The following is a 22,808-nucleotide window of genomic DNA, read 5'->3' as shown; positions in this document are numbered from 1 at the left end:
AAGAAGCCGTGGATCCTTTCTATAATAGATAGAAGTCTTAACAGCAAAGTTCTTATATTCAGGTAAACATTTTCATAGAAGATGAAAAGCAGACTTTCAAATGATCAAATCAATCAGTTAAATTCGTTTTTGTGAGCCATTTTGTCACATTCCAGTCTGCACGAAATACCCGGAGTTAAATAAACAGTAGTGGAAATGAATTAATTTGTTGTTTTTCGTTTTTTCTTATTACAAATGCAGTTTATTAACACTATAACAGATTAAATCTTAGTGAGGGGGCAAAATAATTGAAGGGGGAAAAAAAACTCAGTATTCGTTTTATAACCAAATGCTGAATCCTGATTCATAATCAAATTGTGAGCCTCTGAAAAGACCCGCAGCCCTACAGCTAAGGCAATTTACTAGTCTGGCCCCCGTAAGAATGTTTTTCTACCATGTGCACCTACTAGTTGCATTACAGTGTGTTATGATAAAAGACTAATCTATTATTACGGAGCACTTACAACTTAAACCTTTTGAATGTTTTGTCTATTCATCCTGATTTTTATCTTATTTTTTCCTCAGTCAAATCTTTATGTATATCATGGAGTGCCTTGTCTAATTTCGTCTTAAACAATGTTGACTCCGTTAAAAACCATAAGGACAAGTCTAATTCCAAAAGTGGACTTGGGCCGCCATCTAGCGGTAGTTACCTCTTCATCACAGCTCTGCCCACATTTACCCTAAAATAAGATCACACCGAGACTATCAATGGCAATAAGCTTTTTATTTAAACATTAAGGCAGTGTCTTGTTTCCATTTGTACACTGCTATCCACAAAGCTTGCTGGTGGGCATGTAGAATTTTACTGTTTTTTGCTTCTTCTGTAATACCAACCTAGAAGCAAGCCACATAAATATTTACATCTTTTTTAGTTTTATATACAATCCTTGCTATCATACAGTGGGTTATAATTATATAAAACCATTATGAACAAAACGTTTGAACAATGTTAACATTTGTCCTCCCATGCCCAACAATCCCTCCAGGGACCTCGTCAGATATATTTGTTTTGTTTTGTTTTTTAGAATCAAGAAAGTATGGCGGACAAAAGATCAAGAGCAATGGCAAAATGAACGCCTTTTGGAAATAAATTTAGCATTTTTTTTTTAATGATCAATGGATTAGTCTGTTGTCTGTTAAAGCAACAGCTAGATATGGCTTAGTCTGTTTACGGTCACATTCTTCAAACTTAATTGATGCCGTAGAAAAACAACTGTACAACATGTGGAAAAATTTCCCAACCTCTACTTTTTCGCTGTGCCAGAATAGAGGCAAGCGGACGGCAGCCTCAAAAATGACTTTTTTTCATCTCTTCTTTCATTGCGAGATTAAATGGGACTGGCGGCTTGCCAAAGCTCAGCACAGGCAAACCTATGGGCTGCGGGTTGGATCCGCCACGTTCGATGATTTAATCTGGCTCGCAATACATTTCTGAGTACAGTATGTCAAAAAAGCGAGTCTCTCTCTCTCAAAAAAAGCATTATCTTCTTTATCAATGACCTAAACAAATGCAAACCAAAAGGGCAATACATGTGTAAAAGAGCTGATGTACAGCATGCGGACTGAAAGAGTTAGTAACAGTAAAACAATTAAGGCAAAATTATACTTTTCATAGCCCCCCACTTACATTTGTATAGCATGATGAGTTGGTTATGTGTAAAACTGTTGAAATAAAACAGTTAACACATTCAATGCCAAAGATGTGTTGTGTTTAGAAAAGATTGCTTGTCATCCGTGATTGTAATATGTAGGGTAGGATTACTATTGTAGACTGAATGTTGAAGCATGATCCTCAAAAATAAAGCTAAACATTTTAAATTGACAAATTTTCACTGATCCGGCCCGCCTTAGAACAGAAATTCTGGATCCAGACCAGAGCCAAACTGAGTTTGACATCTCTGGCTCGGCCGATCAAGTATGGCCTGTGACTGACCGGTGCAGTAAGACTCTTGAGTCCCTGCTAACGCAATTCTCAACATGACATGAAAAACCTTGGCGAGGGGGAGGGTGGTGTGGCCGGAGGGGGGAGGGGGGGGGGGTCTTGCGGGGGTGTTCGAAAACCAAACAAAAACAATTGTGCGTCAGTTGGTAACTTCAGTATTATGCGTGTAAATTAAATGGCACTTAACACTAAGAATATATTAGAATGTACAAAAGCAGCACAGGAGATAAACCAAGTCTCTTCGTCCTTTATGCAGTCCAAGGTCAGTCACAAAACCCCAAAACAAGATCCCCAAGGGCCAGCTAAAGATGGCGAAGGCCGTCCGAAGAGCGAGTTCGAGTCCTCTGCTCAGGTGATTGTCGCTCGTGTCCTTTGAAATTGGCGGGCCGAGGACTAAGTGCTTCGAATCCGACCACCGTTTTAACAGACACGGATGTGCTCCGTAGAAAAGAAGAAAGTGTCATTTGTCGGAGTGCCGTGGCCCGACGTGTACGGGCCCGGTTCAATTCCTCGGATTTGTGTCGACATCAGGAACCAACGGCGTATTTACCCTGTAAACCAATGATATGACCCTCCAAAAGCATTCACTAATTTGCAGATCAACAACTGCACAGACAGTACAACCATAGAAGGTTCACTATTAAAACATTATTTGTCAGCGCTTGAATTCAAAGAATACAAGGTTATAAAAATAAAAAATAAAAGTATGAAAGACGTACCGTATTTTCTGAACTATGAGGCGCATCTAAAAAAACCCAAATTGTACAGAAATTTGAAATGCAACTTAAAATCCAAAGCCTTACATACTGAAGAATAAGGTGGATAAGATTGTAAACACATACAGTAATTATATGTGTGCCTTATTAAGTGAATTACTGTATTCGGGCAATGATTGATCAATTGATCAATTGATAAACATTGCGGACATGAATTGCAAAACATTGCATGCAACGAGATTTAAGCCCAAAACTGGCAGAGAGAGTGCAGACACTTAACTGTTAGACCAGACAAGTGATACAGATGACATACGAAACGGCATTAGATATCATCTTATCATCAGGGGTGGCAGTAGCTCAGGAGATAAAGCGGTCGTTTTGGGACCTAAGAGGTCGCAGGTTTGATTCTCGGCTCCTCAGTGTTAAATGTAAGTCTCTACTGAACTCCTAATGCCCCCAATAAGCAGGTGACTGCTCTATTGGTGTGTGAGTAAAAAGTGTGAAGTGCATTGTCAAGCACTTTGGAGGTCCTCAGTGACTAGTTAAAGCGCAATATAGTCCATCACACCCTTTATACTCAGGGTGCCAAAAACACCGATTTGCGTAGTGCATTCTGATAGATTTAACATCTCGCCACTTATTCACCTGTGCATCAATAACGTTGCGAAAGGCAAAAAGAAAACAGAAAGTCTGTCAACAAAATACTTGACAAGCTCTTTTACATACGCGTACATATTAAACCGCAATGTTGTTGACACGCAGGTAAAGAAAGGGAGAGACTGTTCAACACAGGGGTTTGGCAACCAAAAATTTTGAAAGAGCCATTACCAGCCAAAAAATATATATATTTCTGGAGATGAAAAATGAAAAGCCTTATAGAGACCTATTTTTAGATTAAAATAAAAAAGGGATTTGTTTGTAAAAGTTACTCATTCTATATTCAGTATTTACTCTACATATATTTGAAACATTGGAAAATGTTAAGAATGTTTGTCTTCCCACAGAAAACCATAACAAAATCAAATGTACTCATCATAATTATTTATCAATTGGTGAGATTAAAAAGAAATTATATGAAATTACTATAACACCCAGAAGGGCCACGTGAATCTTTTCCCGTTTACAAACATTTCTGAAAAGGATCCAGGGTGCTACTAGGGCAGCGCTAAAGAGCCACATGCAGCTATCAAGCCGCAGGTTGCTGACCCCTGGTTTAATGAAATTCACAACAAAATGCGCCATGTAAATCAGTGTTTCCGGCGCCATGAGTACTAATGGTGTGATAATGTGATGAGATCAAATGCCTTTTTGTGTGTCACTTGCATCACTGGTGGTTCAGAAGTTAAGTCTCAGCATCTTCACCGCTGTGATACGGGTTTGATTTCCATTGCATACAATGTTTCGCGAATATGGAGTGTCACTTATCGACGGATCAATCATTGCGCTAATATATATATAATATATATATATATATATATATATATATACACATCGTGTTTATTAGTACATACACAAATAAGCACAGTAGCTATTTGCTGTCGTCTCAATTTCATGCATCAAATACTCCGGTGAGCTTCATGAATAAAAGATATCTGACAAAAGAAAAAAAAATTGTGCATGCGCCTTATAATACGGTGCACCCTATCATGCAGAAAATACGGTAGTCCTATTTCTAACAATGTGGAGAAACGTGTCAAAAGTTCATGTGCCTGATTGGTAAGGCCAGTAAGGAGACGTAATGCGGTTTGAAGAAAAGAAAAAGAAAAGGGGATCGTGCTATCGACGATCTTGGAGTGGGCGCTTGGACAGAAGAAGGGAACGGGTCAATAGGATGGCGTGAGAAGTTTGGCCCTTGCCCTCGCGTTTACTCGCTGTCGGAGAGGGACTCGTACTGAGACATGAGCAGCTTAGGTTCTTCCTCCCAAGCACGGCCTTGCCCTTGAGCAGGCGCATGGCCAACTGTCTGCCCGGACGACGGGGAAGGAACGGAAACTGTCCCGCTGGGGAAACGCATGATGAGGGGGTTGCACGGGAATGGGGTTGGCGTGGAACCTGAAAGAAGAGCAGGGTTGTTAATGATTTGCTGGAAGCTTGTGTTTTTATGGCTAACCAAAACCACCATATGAAGAAATAAATGTGTAAATAAATACCTACAAATATATGTCATCTGAATACATTGTAAAACATATCAACTATAGACAGCATAACATTTTACAGTGGGAGGGGAACACAGACTTGAAATCGTTGTGTAGCCAACCTTCTAATTATTTACAAGGTTTCATATCTGTTTTACCTAATCAATTAATTCAAAATGATTGCAGTTAACTACTTCTTAGATTTTATTGTGCATTGTGTTCTGCACTCTGGTTAAACAGCCATCCCGCCCCTTTTCTGCCTGTGTTTGCCTGTGAGTCAATAATGTTGTGGTCTAAGTTGTACACGTACGTAAAAAGAGCTTGACGAACCATGCGCAAATCTTTTTCCTTTTGCAGTTTCTCTAAAAACAATAATTTCAACAAAACACTGGACCAACAAACACACCATGGATAGGGCCCAAATGGGCTTTCTATAGCTGACAAAGTTGGACTTCTTGACATGCTAAAGGAAAGTAAAAGCATTTCATTGCGCCAATTTTGTTTCACAATAATGTGATGGCGACAAAATATAATCTGAAGTGGAAAGGTGATAGTGTCCTAAAAATTATTTTTAATATATAAGAGGGTATTTGTCAAAAAAAAAAGTATAAAGTACAGTGATTTTATTTGTAATCATATTCTTAAGCCTGTAAAAAGAGTTGGTTGTTTGGTTTCAAAATGTAATAGAGTATATAATGAACAAACAAATAGATAAAAGTAAAGCTTTGCGGGTTTTGACTATCACAGGCCCTTTTTGGGAGGCAACCACCGTGCTCATTTTTTTATATTGCATAAAGTTAGAGGTATTTATTCATTTATAAATATATATGGCGAGATATGTCCTAGTTGTATTTTTGTAGTAGTACTGTAGTTTTATTTTAGTAGAATGGACTTGCTCCCTCATATCTTTCAGATTTAATTTCCCCCTATGTTCCGGTCCGGAGCCTTTGCTCTGAAAACGCAGGTCTACTAGTGATCCCAAGAGCCAAGAAGAGATTCGCAGGTTCGAGAGCGTTCTCCATTCGGGCCCCGGTTCTGTGGAATGCTCTTCCCCCTGAGATTCGATCTGTAACCTCAGTGGAAATGTTTAAATCTACGCTTAAAACACATTACTATTCTATAGCATATGAATAACCTATATTTTATTTTGACAATATGTGTAGTATTTGCCCTCATGTAGGTTTTAAATGAGGGGATGGTGTCATAATAGTCTGTAGTTTGCAATAGTCTCGTGCAGCCCCTTGAGACTCTTTGTGATTAAGGGCTATACAAATAAACATGAATTGACTTGACTTGACTCCAAAGTTGTTCCTCATTGCAAAATGATTTTGTTCGAATAATAAAAAGAAAGTTCTTTAAAGCTCAATAATGTATTTAATATAACAAAGTCATAGAAAACCCTCATAGTTTTCTTTTCTTTTCAATATTTGATACAATAAGAAACAAAACATTTAATTTTTTATCATTAAAGTAATATTATTCAGTGTTGGTTTTCAGTTTAATTTGGAAACTTTTTATTTGAGATATTAACATATATGTGTGAGTGAATAATTATATAATTGATTTTGGTCAGTTTCGATATGAAATAATAATAATTTTGAATAAATTGCATAGTCAATTACATGCGACTTATGCCGATGCAGATTTTTCTATTCTGTGATGAAGGACGCGACTCCTTTCTTGGCTCCAAGCATAACAGCGCGTTTTTGGCAGCAAAACACACTAAATTATCCCAAGGAAAGTTCATTTATTTTGCAATAATCTTAAAAATGTTCTTGCCCGTCGATGCCGTGTCGCCGGTTAGCTCCGGGTAGCTACACGTTAGCGTCCGGGATGCTAAACGTGAGCCACGTTTCCGTAAAACACAGAGTCTGCACTCTCTGTGCGCTTTGTTTTTCACCAGCACAGCCAGTTCGTCGGTCGTATTTGGTATAGAGTCCACATTTACCATGATTACGGAAGGTACCGAAGACTTATAATGCCGCTAGCCGCTAAAAATAAACCTCGCGCATGCGCAGACGACTGGCAACGAATAGCCTTTCGTTTAAAATGGTACTTTGTCTCTATCTTGCGGTGGAATGTTTTTACAATTTTGTTTTCTTTTTTTAAGGGAAAAAAAACAGAGTTTTTATGACCCAACCGTAACACCGTAGTGGGTTCAAGAAAACCGTACTCATTACGGCAAAAGCGTAGTACTTGGCAGGTATGGTAACTTAACAGTCTTGAATACCTGTGGATGATGGTCGGTCCTCCCACACCCGGTTTGTCAGTGGTGTTCTGCGGTTACAATCTCCCTCCGAATGGACTGAGGACACGGAGGACGGCCTCTCGCCCCCTGACAGGCCCGGGCCGGGAGATTTGGTCTTGCGGCTGTTGGAACGCCCGCTGCCCTTTGTGGGCTTCCCACCACCTAGTCAGATTACAAATAGAATTGGCTTTAATTGTATTGATAAAAACCTAGGAGGTTGAACCTGTAAAAGCATTTTTGTTTTTCACTATGTAGCTAAACTTTGCTGCATTGGTAAATTTAACTAATTGTGCACCTCTTAGTCCAACATTTTATGTAAGTATATTATTGGTTGTTATTTTAGATCATAAATTGAACTGGCATGTACATACAAATAAAATAGCTAAATCTACTGCCATATTAAGTAAAGTACTGATCTAATATGCCTCATTTGTTTAATCTTTCATTTTCTGATTTGCTTATCCTCACTATTAATTTTGTTTTAGAAATTTCCAACTGAGTTCAAGGAGTCCTTATGCTTAAGTATTTGTTGTTGTTTTTTTTTCAAAAGGCTAAGTGAATATTAGCTTGAGCTTCAGACTGATGCTGTGTTTTGTTTTAGTGGTTATTATTTTTTTTCTTTTTTTGTCAAAATCAAGTATCACTCAATCATTCACTCACTCACTCACTCGCTTAATCATTCACTCCCATGTCTGCCTCATAGGCAAGAGCTTGAGGATTCTTTAATTATCAGTGTGAATTGTTGTTGGGTCTAATGGCTCCATGGCAACTACTTTTGAAGTTTTGCCTCATACTGTTAACTAAGCGATTAATACAAACGTCTATTATTCCAATTGTTTTGTGTTAAATCTAACATCCGTGTTCTCTTTTGTGTGACCTCATTCCAATCTTGGTCAAACTATTTTGAAAATACTGTAAAGTGCTTTATTTGGAATGTGATTCAAATCTGTAACCAGGGTACCTACAGCTTAAGGAAGAGTTCAATTCAAGCCTATTGCTTAACTTAATGCCTCCTGAAATCAAATTTAAAAACAAGTCGACAAAAAACTCATTCAAAATAAAAAACAAAACAAGAAAACAAAAAAGCTTGTCTCGTACACATGACCCGGCACAGCTTTTAGCCATGACAATAAACGTTTGTCAGACAGCCACTTCTCATTCAATTTACACTTTTGCATGGTCCAAAGTATAAGTTTCTGTCTGAAGTTGCCATGTGTATTGTGGGTAGACCTGGGACATTTAACCGATTTGATAGTTTGTTTTTTGTGGTCACGCAACGTTGCCACAAAAGCAAATCTGTGAATTATTAAAAAAAGATAATTGATAAATGTTACGAAATCTTTTTAGTTAAAAAAAGTATAAATCTTATTAATGTGTTCACATTTTAGAACTTTCAAAAATTATATTCAAGACATTTTAATGCCAATAAAGACCTTATTTTTATAATAATATACTCAATGGTTTTTAGGAGAATCTGTGGGAACCCTAGTAACTACAAAAAGTTCCCCCATTATCTTTTGGTTTTGATCCGTTGCAAAAGAACAAATGAATAAATTTGTGATACTTTACAGTTTTTACACTATACAGTATACACAATATGGCCAGTGCTATTGTGGTGAAAAAAAACAAAAACAAACAAAAACAAACACACACCTTCCAGCCTCTCTGAGGGAACTCAAATCCAGTATATGATAACATTTACTAAACCTAAAGGTGCGGTGTGTAGTTTGAGGTGTCCTTAGAAAGTTGAAAGTTAAATATTTTCTCTAATAAGTATTTTTTTTTACAACGCCCAACTGAGTTCAAAGAGCCCCTATGCTTTATTTTCTATTGCACCTATCTGCTTTTGTCAGGACTCTTAGGGGCGGACAAACCCCCATAAGATGGAAAATTGAGAGTTTATTGAGCACATCTGAGAAATTCACACAAATCATATGGTACTCTCCCGCCATTTCTTGGCTTAAGGCCATGATTGCAGCCTTAAATTTTCAAATCAGGCACCCCACCTTCAATAAAAAGACCACAGCATTTCAGTTTTTTCTCAGTGGCTCCGGTGGCTTCATGGTTCCCTTTATTAAGTTCCTTATATGTTGTTTTCGTTTCTTAAAGGTCAAACATATGGCCTGTGGCCCGTTGGATGATTTAATCCGTCTTGCCATACATTTTTGAATATGTCAAAAAAAGAAGCGAGTCCCTAGGTCATTTCTATCAAAAGTTTTGTTTCTTTTAAATAATTACAGACGAAAATCTTTTTGCAACTGCTAGAGGGCAGTGTTGAGTTTGTATAGCGTAGTGAATTGATTAAAGTGTAAAACTGCATTCGCTAAATTGATAAAATAACCCAGATTATACAGTCAATGCCAAACATGAAAATCCCCATTGTTTGTGAAGAAATGTGTTGTATTTAGATAAGATCTATTGTCATCCATCATTGCACTAATGTAGGCTGAATGATAAGGCATAATACTGGTAACCAAAGTTAAAAAATTGGGGTAGACATTTTACTGGTCTGGCCCACCTGCAAACAGAAAGTCTGGATCCGGTCCCAGAGCCAAACAGAGTTCGACATCCCCGGTCTAAGGGTTGTGCTGTATATTAATCATACATTTTGAATTTGACTAACCAATTTGTGCTGAAGATTAAATCCCACTTGTATTCATTATTATTTATTTTAATTTGGGTTAAGCCTCTTTTATCTCAACAGCACTCAGAAACTTTAATCCATGGTTATCTAAATTTAAAATAATTGAAATAGTTTCATTGACACAATCACAGCTTTTTTTAAGCGAACATCAGAGCATCCATGCAAAATGTTTTCTAGAATACTCTTCACCCATTGCATGACCTATGAAGTCTTTTATCGATTCATTGCTTAATCCTTTCACCGCAATGTACACAAATACATTTGTTCTTACACAAAAAAAAAACATACAGCTAAATCATGGAGTTTTATTTTGCAATAATCACAAATATTGCTGTACCACTAGTACAACTAGAGTTCGATTGAAACAGATTAAAATAAAGTGCCCTCAGATGGCTGGGCTCATTCTTACATGTTATGTAATCTATCAATTTCTGGGGGAAAAAGTCGCACCTTGTGAGAAACTCTCCTCTTGTCGTCCATCACTTCCACTCATAGCGACAGGTAGAGCAGATGCAAGAGGATTAGCAGCATTGGCTGGGGAGCGATCTTCAGGCTGATCATCAAACTTCCCCATTAAGGCCTTCCTTATGATGGCCTCCAGTCCTATGGAACTGCCTGGTGTCTCCGGAGGTGGATGATTGCGGACACTCACAGATCCTGTTTAAGAGAAGAGGGGGAGCAATTATGCTGTATTATTCTCATTATTTTAAAATGTATCAACCCTCAATAATCTATTTATCCCTTTGTATGGGGTGCAACATATAATAAAGACTATTTGAAGATGAACAAAAATTAATTTGATCCAGTTGTATTACAATACAATTTAGTTGCATGTACTGTAAAATTCGGACTATAAGCCGCAACTTTCTTCCCAAGCTTTCAACCCTGCGGCTTATGCAACGATGCGGCCAATTTAGAGGCGACTGAGCAATATAGAGACAGAAGGAAGACGCAAGTTTAATGTAACTTGGCGCTTTAAGCATAAATAAAACAAGCATGACTAGACCCTCATCATGGAAAAGGTGTCAATCGAAAGGAGAGCACTAACTACCATATTGGGAAAATTTTGACGATTCTGTTTATTTGAAAACGTAAATCCAACAAACCAGAAATGTTTAAGGCAGATTCCTATTTATCTGTCAGCATTATTGAGTATTTTGGAGTATTTCACACGGTTGGATTCCATGGATTGTCCTTGATGTAACAACGCCATTTTCGCAGATATTCAAAGAAGTTGAAAACAGCCAGGGGACCTAATAGTGAGTTACGCCGTCTTTGCAGTTTTGGGTATAATGTTTCACACTGAATCGTGATGTTTCTCTCATGAGTATATTTTGAAATGGTCATCTTAAATCTCAAGATTTTAAGCTTTCCAAAGATTTGTGACATGACGTTGTTCAGTGACTGGCAATGTTCCCTCTAATTTTCCACAGGTCTGAGCGTTCACACAAATTTGTGAGCAACGCTGTGAGCAACCATAATCCTAAGTGTGGCAAGATAATTAATTATCAAACATGTCCAAAACTTGACATCAAGTTACATTTTGCTGAGTTTCCGGCAATGCAAAATTATTTTTCTCTTTTGAATGAATTGACTCATGTACTATTGTAAAGGTTGTACGGCCTACAAACGTCGTTTGTTCTTACAATTCTTTCACAAGATATCCATTTCTTTTTATTTCCTGATATATTTTGTCGCTTAATATTAACATTTTCGGGGGCTAATTTAGTCAGTTGTAAGATACAGAACTGTACTTAATCACATTTTTTTGTGGAAGTACAATATTGGCAACAAGATTCATTTGATATAATTGGAAATTATTGGAATGCAACACAAACTTTTTATTCTTTTTTTCTGTGTTTTTTTTTCTACTTTTTTTTAAATTCCTTTAAAAAAAATCTCATTGTGTTTATTTATTCCGAGCTGTTACTTTTTTTATTTTTGTTCTCTATTTACTTTTTTTCCTACATTTCTTTCTTTTGTTTTTTTTTCTGGCTTTTTCTAATTTTTTTCCTTTTTTTCTCTTCCTTTTGTTTCTTTTTTTTTCTCAGCTTTTCACTACTTTTTCATTTTGGTATTTTTTTCTTTTTGTTTTATTCCCCCCTTCTTTTAAGTCATTTTGTGCTTAATTTTACTTAATATTTGGTCATGTTGAGCTTAAAGAAGCAAAAACAACCTGAAGAGCCGTTTACGACCCGAAAGAGCCGGTTCCTTTTAGTGAGCCGAGCCGAAGAAGCCGGTTCTCGACATACTTTACTAACTTTACTCAACTTCGTCCAACTTCAAAAAAGCGCATTTAGGTCACAACGTCAGGGGAACCCGTGTATTTTTACCTTCATGCACTGTAACTTTGACTTAAGTCGCTTCTTAATAAGTAATTTTGAGCCCTCATTTTTGTGCGCTGGCTAGATTTTCTTGTGAGCTGAGAATGTGCGAGCAGTGCGCAATTGCGCACGCGCCCAGCTTAGAGGGAACACTGGTGACTGGTGACATCGTAGAGACAAAAATGTGTTTATCATAAGTCTGGTGGCCAACCGGCAGAACCTTAAGGGGTAAAGGTAATCTATATAATTAAAACTCTTTTGTGTACCATATTTCTTTGTAAATACCTCATGTCTCAATGTGGGTGCATAGTCGGGTGCGGCTTATGTATGTACAAAATGTTTTTTCTTTTAAAAATGTACTGGGTGCGGCTTACAATCAGGCACGCCTTGCAGTCCGAATTTTACAGTAGTTCCCTTTAATTGATTATAAAGTATTCCCTACATTTTCACGGTTTATTCTGTCCATAAACACACATAGTAAGTGAATTTCTGCTAAGTAGGAACCATAAAAATGTATACTATGGTGTATACAACTTTACAGGACGACACATACCACAATTAATCCATTTGTGTGGATTACAAGACATGTGCAGTTTTACTTGTCCAGGATATTTTGATGCGGAAAGGCCCTAAGGACCCGTAGTTAAGAGACTGAAGATGCATGCAAACTCCTGGTTATTTCATAAAACGCCTGATGTGTGTTGGTAATTTTCCTAGGGACAGTTAAATTTTATTTTCTGCCCCCATGGTGAAAATGCAACACTTGTATCCATCCATATAAAGTGTACGTCCAATTAAGCGCACTTATGCAGTAGAGGAAATGAAAACTGTACTTGGCTGATTTTCTATTTCAAGTATTTTATTACATTGTAAACAATGTTCACTACATTGTTATTGATGACAACAAAAACAATTCTATTTTATTCTATTTGGTGACATACATATTTGGTGATATACATGAATGGTAAATGGTGTGTATTTTATATAGCGTTTTTCAAGTCAATGAAGACCTCCCAAAGAGCCTTACAATGTGCTTCACACTTACCCATTCAAACACACACACACACACACACACACACACACACACACACACACACACGAACACACCAATAGGGAGTCAGCCATGCAAGGCGCCTACCTGCTTATGAACAAAAGCATCTTTTTTTAAAAAAGATTTAGAGATTTAAAGATTTAACAAAAAAGTTAAATGTGGAAAAAAACGTCTACTTCTATAATGATGTCACAAATACAGTAATATAATGGATTTAAGAAATAATAATAAGGCACCTGCTGTTGTCGATGCTGGCATATTGAAGATTTCTGTGCCAGGCTGACCAGCATCTGAAATCATACACATGCATGCTTAAAAATTGCTGTCAGATTCATAAGTCCTCCATTTACACCTCAAACAACACTCACTAAAATCGTTGTCGTTTCCCACTACGGTCATCTTCTTGATCATCTCCTGCTTCTTTGATTTCACAATCGCAGACGTGCTCTCAGTCAACTTGCTGAAAAAAGCTGGCGGCTGTGAGGCGTTAGGAGGTGAACGGGAGCCCATTCTGGAGAAGGGAAAAGTACTGGGTCAACAGATTACCAAATACGGAGAGGAGCTGATGAGTATGAGGACAGCAAAATGTTTATGGAGATACACTTATATGATTGGCTCTTACGTTTGCTCTCCTTGTTCAACTGGGTAAGAAACTCCTCCATGGCTTTCAGGCTCAGAGTTGTTTACTCCAGGGGGAGATACCGGTTCAATACTGTCATTGGAAACGCTAATAGGTGAAGATTTGGACCTAGTAGGAGACCTGCAGAGTAAATGCAGCTAAGTGACCATTTCCAGATAAAAGTCTCCCTCACGTAGGCTATAAAACATGAGTACATTTAGCCTATTAATAGATGTATTAGATGCCAGAAATAAAAAAGTACTCAGACATGTTGACTCAGCTTTCACAACCAGTTGGTCGTGTTTGCTATTTTGTAATGACCCTTACCGGTCTCGATTTCGATCCCCCCCAGGGCACTCTTGAAAGCGAGTCACTTGGGGGGACTCCTGGGAAGTAGGTGGGGGCTGCGAGGCACTGGGAGGACGGGTCAAGTCCAGGATGGGTGATCCATGGTAAGCTTGTTGATGCTGCTGCTGACTCTGCCTGGTGTAATCTTTTGTTATCACCTCCTGTTTCCCGAAAAAGCATCAACAGTATCAATTTCATGTTGGCGCAACATAAACGTAACACATCAACAAAATACAAAAAGGTAGAATGTGGACTTACACTAATGTGCTGAGCCAGGGTGACGACCCTCTGGCTACCTTTCACAGCAGGGGAAGGTGGCTTCTGACCTGGGGACAGCCTCTCCTCAGATGGAGGACGGTACAGAACATGTGACTCCAGCTTCTGTTGAGCTGGGATGTAAAACCAGAGAATGATGAACATAAACAAACCACCCAAAATATCACAAAAATTTTTTTTTTATGCCATATAAATTCTGTACTCCAACAAATGGCCTTATTCTTAGGAATCCAATGAACAAAGCAGGTCATTATGTTTCCCTAACCACTTCAAAGTAATTTATAAAAGGATTACCATGACATGCATGTATGTACCCAACAGTCTGAATGCAAGGAGAAGATGACGCAATTTGTTTGCAGGGGAAAGCAATGATTGCGTGGATTCTCTGAGGAGATGTTCCTCTGAAGGGAATGCTCTTTTGCCTTCTGTTCATGTTACTCAACAACAGATTCAGCAGCCCATCTTTCTCCCTCCAGACTTTAGCACATGTAAGGCACCAGCCACAATATCAATACCCAAGATACGTTGTTTCATGCATTGGTTAGCATATTTCTTTGTGTAAAATGCACATTGTACCCACCTAATAAGAACTGAGGTTTGGGTGCACGTTATACATGAGGTTTTAATGTATATGTCTGTATTTGTGCGATGATTAATCAGTGGGAAATATCAATGACCACAATCGCAAAACAGTGGATGCAACGGGAATCGAACCCAAGTCGTGGCGGTGTGAGCACTGAATCCTAACCACTACACAAAAAAGGGATGTAATATAAATGCAGAAAAGCACTCTATTTTATCTTATTATCGCACTATTTTTATTCACTGTACCAGAGACACGAATGTTAGATATATAAAGATATAAATGAATGCAACAAATACAAGGGAACACTTCTCTGATGTATCTGATAAAGAAAAGGACTTAAAAAAACATTAAAAAAAGACATTGTTAATTCTGTGTTGGCACATATTAAACAAGGTTTGTCACTTAAAATGCTTAAGTTTGAGCTGAGCAGGGCAAAAATATTCTACATTGTTAAATGAAAAGGTCAATGTGATCTAATAGAAATTCTGATTTGATACCCCTACTTAGGAGCTTGAAAAAAGATAGAGCAGGAAAAAATTATGATGGCTAATTAAGGAACATGCAAAGATTCAGAGGGCAGGATTACATAGTACCCCATCTCTCTCTGACAGGCTGTTTGGTGGCTGGCACCGTTTTCAGCACACCTTCGTTACTCACTCAGTCTTACTTGGGGTGACGGATTCTGTAATGGAGCTGTTTACTACATACATTATGTGTTGGATGCTGTCCCGGGGCTATGTGATATCTGAGGCACAAATGACCAAATGAGACAATTTAAACTTATTTAGGCATGCCCACTAGCACAGGACTTTTTTATGACTGAAGTGTGAAGCCAAAAGCCTTAGAAGCCTTAGACGTCTTGGATGTAACGTCAATGAAAATAAGAAATGTAGTGATTTCCTGACTTGATGTGTAGTTAGCAATCACTATTTTGAGTTGACTCCTTACTTGGGAATTGCTCTTCCTCAGTATATATTAATACAGAAAGAGCCTTGACTTGAGGATACATCAGTTGTCAACCAGCCTCTTCATTTTATCTTGGCCATTTAGTTGGATGTCGAAATGCAGGTTTTTATTTTTCCCAGAGGACACCTTTGTTGGTCTAAGTTTATAGACTGATGTTATACAAATGATTATAGTATAAAAGCTTCTGGGAACAAATGCAAATGAACAGGGCTGATTTGACAATGCCAACCACCACAGCGTGCAAAAGGCCACAAACTGACGGGGGCGTGTCTGGGTGATCCTAGGATCCACAGCGTCTTACCATCAGTGGCGCTTCTGGCAACAAGCGAGCCTGTCTCTGGCATCCCCGTTTCACAAGAAATTTGACGCATAATAATCGCGTTAATGAAGTTGGCCGCAGTCATGGTGGTCTTACCGAGTGCTCTGAGTTCTTGTTCCTGAATGGACATCGGTTTGTTTTGAGTCTTTTCCCTAATGGGTGCACTACTGTCCCCACGGCCAGGAGGGTTATCCAACTGTAGGTGTGGTGGTCTTCCTGGAATAGAGGAATAAGGACCTGGGTACATTCCTGCCTGGCTGGAACTGGACATTTTGGGGTCCAGCTTGCCAGCGGACCCATGCTGGTCTTGGGCTTGCTTAGAAAGTCCCCTGTTTTTGCCTTCTCGACTCTGTTCTTTGGCTACGCTTGAGTCCAGTGTAGGTGTATAGGCCTCAGGTGGCAAACCAGTCCTCTGAAGATGGCTATGGTAACCTTGGTATCGGGAAGGTCCTGAGGGTAAGGATCTGTCAGGGGAGAGAAAGGAATGCAAATAAATTCCTGCTCTGAGTTACTATGTTCATTTAGTTCAAAATTTGGAAATCAGTAATAGATTATTTTACCGCAACACAGAGGAACCAGAGTGTTCGGCAGAGAGATTCTTGCTTCCAGTATTGTGAAGGACACTTGGCCTTTGCTGCACATTCTCTTGGGTGCGAGGGGAAACTGGAGAATGCTGGAGGCTGTATGGTTGGGAAGAAGGTCTCACGCTGCTACTACTTGCTAAGCTGTGCTCTGTGCCTAAGACACAATCACACACACAGTTACAAATATATAATTTCCACTGCCTGATATATATGTAAATAGATATACAATAAATAAAATCACTATCTGTTCCTAACCTGGACGCCAAATAGGGGCATGCTCCACATTTGCTCCACCCTTATCTCTGTCTCGCTCTCTATCTCTGTCACGGTCCCGTTCGCGATCTCTCTCTCGTTCTCTCTCTCGGTCCCGCTCTCGGTCCCTGTCTCTCTCCCGATCTCTGTCTCGATCACGCTCTCGTTCTGAAGAAGAGGAAGTTCCTTGCATCTTGTTCATGTGGGAGGACCCAACTTTTTGAAATTAAAAAAACAGAAGCAATAATTAAACAAAAAACGATTACTGGTATGACTGGTACCAGTGTGATTCATCATACCGGGTGAAATTGGGGGAGTGGTGTAAGGCCTGCCAGGGAAGGCGGTGCTTCCCCCTGGGATGTAGGTGATTCGATCCATTGGGGAGTTGGCTGTCCCTGCAGAAGGAGGGACCAGGACCGGTAAGTGCGGCACCTGAGATAGATCAATGATTCCTGAAATAAAAATGGGAAGAGGAAAACAAAATAAATTCATTGATAATAACCACTTGTGGCTTAAAGGGATTCCCAAATTCTAAAACATACACAATATGAGAAAATATAACATGTTTTTTGCATCATAACCATATGTTGGCCTGGAAAGGGATGGGCGCTACCAGGCTGTACTTGCCCAAGACACAGCACCGGAAATGGTGCCCATATGACCCCAATGGGAAAGGAATCCAACCAACCAACCAACCAACCATAAATATGTCATTAAAATATTCCAATTATTTTCCAAGGTAATGATTTTGAAGAGTCTGTCTCATCTTTGACTTCCTAAACTCTCACCTCATGGGAAGCACACCGGCACCCTAGCAAGCCAGTCACCCTATTGGCTTACATGTTAACTAGTCGAAAAGTTTTTGAGTGTTTTAAACCCAAATTTTGGTAGTTTTTGTAGAAAATGGCTAGGCGTTGTACAAGACAGTAGGGAAACTTACCCTTTGATAATTGACTTATTGTAGTCATAGGGTGATGTAACCGCTCAGGGAGATATGAAATGAAACCTTTCTAACGTAAAATTTGGACTATAGGCCGCAACTTTTTTCCCAAGCTTTCAACCTTGCCTCTTATGCAATGATGCGGCTAGATTATGCATTTTTTCAACAGCCGCCAGCGGCGCCTGAGCTGTAAAAGTAAAAGTGAGACACGTTTAATATATGTGTTGAGACCCAAGTTTAAAGTAACTTCGCACTTTGTGCATGAATAAAACGAGATTGAACAGACACTCATCATGGATGAGGTGTAAATTGAAATGGGAGGGGCTAACTACCATATTGGGAATAATTCTAAAGACCGTTTATTTGTAAACAGAAATAATGTGGTGGAACAAACGATATACAAGAAGCAACATCCAACCAAGCAGAAATGTTTTAGGCGGATTCCTTATTATCTGTTGGCATTATCATGTATTTTGGAATAAATATTTTACACAGTTAGATGATCTGGGTTGTCCCTGATGTAACAAAGCCATTTTCGCGGACATTCAAATAAATTGAAGACAGCCAGGGGAATAAATGGTGACGTATGCTGACTTTATAGTTTTCAGGTGTTTTGCTTCAGATTGATCTTGATGTTTCCTATCATGAGTATACTTTGAAATAGTCATATCTTAACTCACAAGAGTTTAAGCTTTCCAATGATCTGTGGCATGACATTTTTCAGTGACTGGTGACATCGTACAGACAAGTATCTGGCAGGCAGGCGGAACTGTCTATCATTGAAACTTTTTAGGTCTACCATATTTCTTTGTAAATATCTCATGTCTCAATGAGGGTACGTGCTGGGTGTGGCCTATAGTCAGGTGCGCTCTAAAGTCCAAATTTTACTGTACTTTGAAAATTAATCCCTAGAGATCCATGGCGCGTGGAATATTTTGGAACATATCTGCATGATTGTGGCGAGGTACACTACACATTCTGTGCCAAATTGAAAAAAAGGGTCTTATAGAATCCCTTTAAAGCAGAGTAAACAAACTTATTTCAATCTTGGGCAAGGGCGTAGGTCTAGTCTTTTTCAAAAGTGAGAAAATAATATTGGAGGGGACAAAACTATGATTGCTTGATATTGATGGAGACAGGTCCCCTCAGTCTATGCGAAAACTGCTCAATTGATCTTATGCCATATTCACTTTGACCAAAACTAAATCTTTTAACATACATCAATGTTGAGCATTTTTGACAAATAACAACTATATTAAGAAAAATGTTCAACAAACAAAAACAAATTACTTGGATGTTTGTTATGCTCTAAACCAGGGGTCAGCAACCTTTTTAGTTTGGAGCGCCACTCTAAAATGTCCTTGTAAATCAGTGTGCCACACCCTAGATTAATGACTCGCACATCTTTTTTTTTATAACTAACAGAGCTGTAATTTTACATCAGTCCAAATATACAACATGAAAAGCACGGCAGTTGAGTGGCCAGCGCATGTGCGGCACAGTTCTGAGGTCATGGGATCGAACCTCCTGTGTGGAGTTTGCATGTTTTCCCCGTGCTTGCGTGGGTTTCCTCCGGGCACTCCGGCTTCCTCCCACATTCTAAAAACATGCATGTCAGGTTAATTGGATAGTCCAAATTGTCCCGAGGTGTGAATGAGCGAGCGAATTGTCTGTCCCTGTGTGCCCTGCGACTGGCTGCCAACCCGTTCAGGGTGTCCCCTGCCCACTGCTCGAAGATGGCTGGGAGGGGCTCAAGCACCCTACTGTGGGTAAGCGGTGCAGATAATGGATGGATGGATGAATATACATTGAAATTGTATAACTGATCAATTTATTTTCCACTTTTCTTGTTCATCAATAAACTAAAAAATGAATGTGAGCAACATGTAGACATCCATGAACTTTTTACCTATTTTTTTTTCGCTGGAGGAGCTGTCATGATTCATTCATTTATCGCGCGCCGGTGTTTCTGTGGCTGCGTTAAAAAACGGATCGGTCCTCCTCTGCGAGGGGCCGCGCAGACACACGGAGCACTTCCGCGCCGGTGCGCAACTGAAAATGTCTAAACTTTAGGTAAAAATGAGCATTTTTAAAAATCGTAATCATTATTTTTATTATTTTGCCGTGCGCTCGCGTGCCACTGGTTAACCAATCGTGTGCCACTGCTGGCACGCGTGTCATAGGTTGCCGACCCCCGCTCTAAACTGACAATATACGAGCAATTATTAACACATGTTTTGAATTTGTCAGGCATCTATGAAAGTTAATAACCCACGAAATGTATTATACTACAATAATGCTCACTTTCTAAAGATAAAATACACACAAAAGGTTATTAAAAAATTTTTTTGTTCAGTCAGGTTTGATCTTTTAGTTCAGGGGTCGGGAACGTATGACTTGCAAGCCAGCTCTTTTCATGAGTACTTCTGGCTCAGAAATTAAATTAGGATCATGCTAATCTTCTCAGTATTGTTTCAATTGCAGTATATGCGTGGACAGTCGGTTTGGTCAAGAAAATATAGGCAAGAGTGCGAAATAGTCCCCGATGTGGTCGTATGTCTATCCAATCATTAAACAATTTATGTTCACTGTAGAGACACTTTATGATTAAAACCCATAGAACAAACTGTAAACACCCCAAAACGGCAGCCAGGCACCCAAAGCAATTTGATTGGGTAAGTAGTAATGGTGGCCGGAGCTTGTCACATGTAGCACACTCTCCTTTCTCTCTCACCCAACGCCCACTGCGCCATAAGGAAATACATTCAGATCCTTCTCATTTGCAGTATTTTGTCATATTTTTACACAATTGGTTCGCACCTTGTTTTGTAACTCTTATTTACAACGAAAATGAAGGTAAAAATGAGCCGCCACGATCTTAAGTAACTGCGGGAAAGTGGTCCATTTGTTGTTATGGGACACAGGGTCTGACAATATTATTATTATTATTTCATAGATGTCATCATATCATTAAACATCAACCAGAGAAATAAAATGCGCTAAAGAATAAGCTTTTCTCGAGAGAACTAATTGCTCTTTTAGTCAAAAAGGTTTCAGTTGACTTCCCTTAATCCTTGTTCAATAAAAAACAACAAATTGTCTTACCACGAGGGGCTGCAGAATAAGGCAGAGGCAGGGGCTGATCTCGTGGCGTAAGGCCCCGTAGCATGTCAGAGCGCTGCGCAGCCATCGCAGCTGCTGCAGGCCACTGGTGCATTTGCTGGGAAGTAATGTAGTCATTGAGCAACGTCTGACGGTTCTCAAGAGCTGCAGTGTCTGGAAAGCCCCGGATGAGGTAGGGATAGGGATGAGGGTATGCCGGGTTTGGGGCCAGATGGCGAGGCAAGTAGTAGGCTGTATTGAGAAGAAGGAAATAATCTCTTCATAAAATGCAGAGGATCCTCAAGTAAAGGACAGCTTATGTGGTTAAGAAATTATTTCTGGAGAAGCCGAAAATAAGTGATCCTTATAGATCTGAAAATGTACTGATAAGGGTACACCCAGGGAGAATACATTTTTATTATATATTGAGATGATGTGATGTGTTCTATACTCTTTTCATGCCCTCACCTTTCCTTAACACCATCGTCATAGATGTGCAAGGCAGTTGCTGTAACTGTACCTGGGTCAATAGGGATGCCACGAGGCAGGGCTGCAGGATCAAAGGCCAAAGGAATTTGTCTGTAAACATCAGCTCCCAAGCCTTGCAACAGACGTTCGTAGGTCTGTTGGTCAGGAACCCCCGGGAGAGGAGATTTGGTAGCTCTCATTTCCCTTGGAGTGGGTGTGGCTTTCCGCTCCTGAGGTTCTTTCTTGCTGGAGCCTAAATAGAGGGGAAGGAAAGATTGACAAACTTCATTAGACATATAGAGAACATTAAAATGCAAACTTTATAACAGAGAAGTAATCATTAAAATAGTCTTTACCGTCATGTTGCCTTTGACCTGACTCTCTTGAAAGAGGTGAGCCGCGGTGTGATGGTCCAGGGTAAGGGTTTCGTAAGGTGCCTTTGTCATCGTAGCCTACTGGGCTATGATGGGATTTTCCTCCCTGCTCTGAAGCTAGCGTGAGGGGAGACGAGCGTGCTATTGGGCTAGCGGTGCTGACTACAGCACTGGGGCGTCCTTTGGGGGTCTCTTCATAGCGCATCCTCTCTCCCCGCATCTCCAGGTGAGGGGGTGCGTTGTGGTAGGACCGTGGTGAACTTGCTATGATGGAGCGGACATCATGTCGTTTACCTGAGCCAGCAACCTCCTGCTTCATGGGTGTTCCCTGAAAAAGAACAGGATAGGGCAATTCGGTTTTTAAGTCTTAAAACACCTGGAAGTTGCATTGTAAAGGTTTGTGTACCGGTGTTATTATGCCTTCCTTGGCTGTCTGTCTGAGCTCCTCCCTGGGAATAAGGTGAATGGAGCGCCCAGCCTCCTTCACTGTGGGCACCATGGACTCCCTGCCTTTCATCGGGTCTGAAAGTGAACTGGCTCCACGTGGTGGAGAGTTTTCTCTTTTCATTTGCTTTGCCTCCCTTCTCAGATAGCTATCTTGAGGGTCCAGATGACGTGGTATGCCTAATACCATGGAAATACATCATTTGAAGAAAGAATATGTACATTCTGCAAAAAAATACTTTTACATAACAAGTTTGGCTGTGAACATAAAAGAACTTTACCAAACAAAAAGCTCACATTGAAAAGGGATCCTGAACATAAGCTTAAAATAAATAATAAATTTAATATATTAAATTTTGTTTCTATCTCGATGAGGCAAATACCGTATTCAACTGTTATGAATTTTATTGGGTTTTGTTTTGTTTTGT

At 39.5% G+C, this 22,808-nt stretch overlaps 1 protein-coding gene across 3 annotated transcripts in view; it reads right to left on the bottom strand.

The window, feature by feature from the left end:
• Positions 1-749: 749 nt before the first annotated feature.
• The window catches only part of ncor2 (nuclear receptor corepressor 2), a 112,239-nt gene continuing 90,180 nt past the window's right edge, over positions 750-22,808 (bottom strand). For all 3 annotated transcript variants that reach the window (XM_088335480.1, XM_088335481.1, XM_088335482.1), the window contains 16 exons: positions 22,343-22,560; positions 21,919-22,264; positions 21,615-21,815; positions 21,098-21,346; positions 17,352-17,504; positions 17,056-17,268; positions 16,777-16,954; positions 16,313-16,680; positions 14,328-14,458; positions 14,049-14,230; positions 13,725-13,862; positions 13,471-13,613; positions 13,339-13,392; positions 10,178-10,384; positions 7,066-7,245; positions 750-4,752 (listed from right to left, as the gene is read on the bottom strand). In XM_088335480.1, the coding sequence (XP_088191606.1) occupies positions 4,565-4,752; positions 7,066-7,245; positions 10,178-10,384; positions 13,339-13,392; positions 13,471-13,613; positions 13,725-13,862; positions 14,049-14,230; positions 14,328-14,458; positions 16,313-16,680; positions 16,777-16,954; positions 17,056-17,268; positions 17,352-17,504; positions 21,098-21,346; positions 21,615-21,815; positions 21,919-22,264; positions 22,343-22,560 (3,149 nt within the window). In that variant the 3' untranslated portion in view covers positions 750-4,564. The remainder of the gene's footprint in view (positions 4,753-7,065; positions 7,246-10,177; positions 10,385-13,338; positions 13,393-13,470; positions 13,614-13,724; positions 13,863-14,048; positions 14,231-14,327; positions 14,459-16,312; positions 16,681-16,776; positions 16,955-17,055; positions 17,269-17,351; positions 17,505-21,097; positions 21,347-21,614; positions 21,816-21,918; positions 22,265-22,342; positions 22,561-22,808) is intronic.

Source organism: Urocampus carinirostris, chromosome 5 (genome assembly GCF_059441175.1).
Source record: "Urocampus carinirostris isolate Australia breed hairy pipefish chromosome 5, RoL_Ucar_1.0, whole genome shotgun sequence".
NCBI classification, from domain to species: domain Eukaryota; kingdom Metazoa; phylum Chordata; class Actinopteri; order Syngnathiformes; family Syngnathidae; genus Urocampus; species Urocampus carinirostris.
The sequence above is the reverse complement of the archived record's forward strand: the minus strand, read 5'-3'. Positions and strand labels throughout refer to the sequence as shown.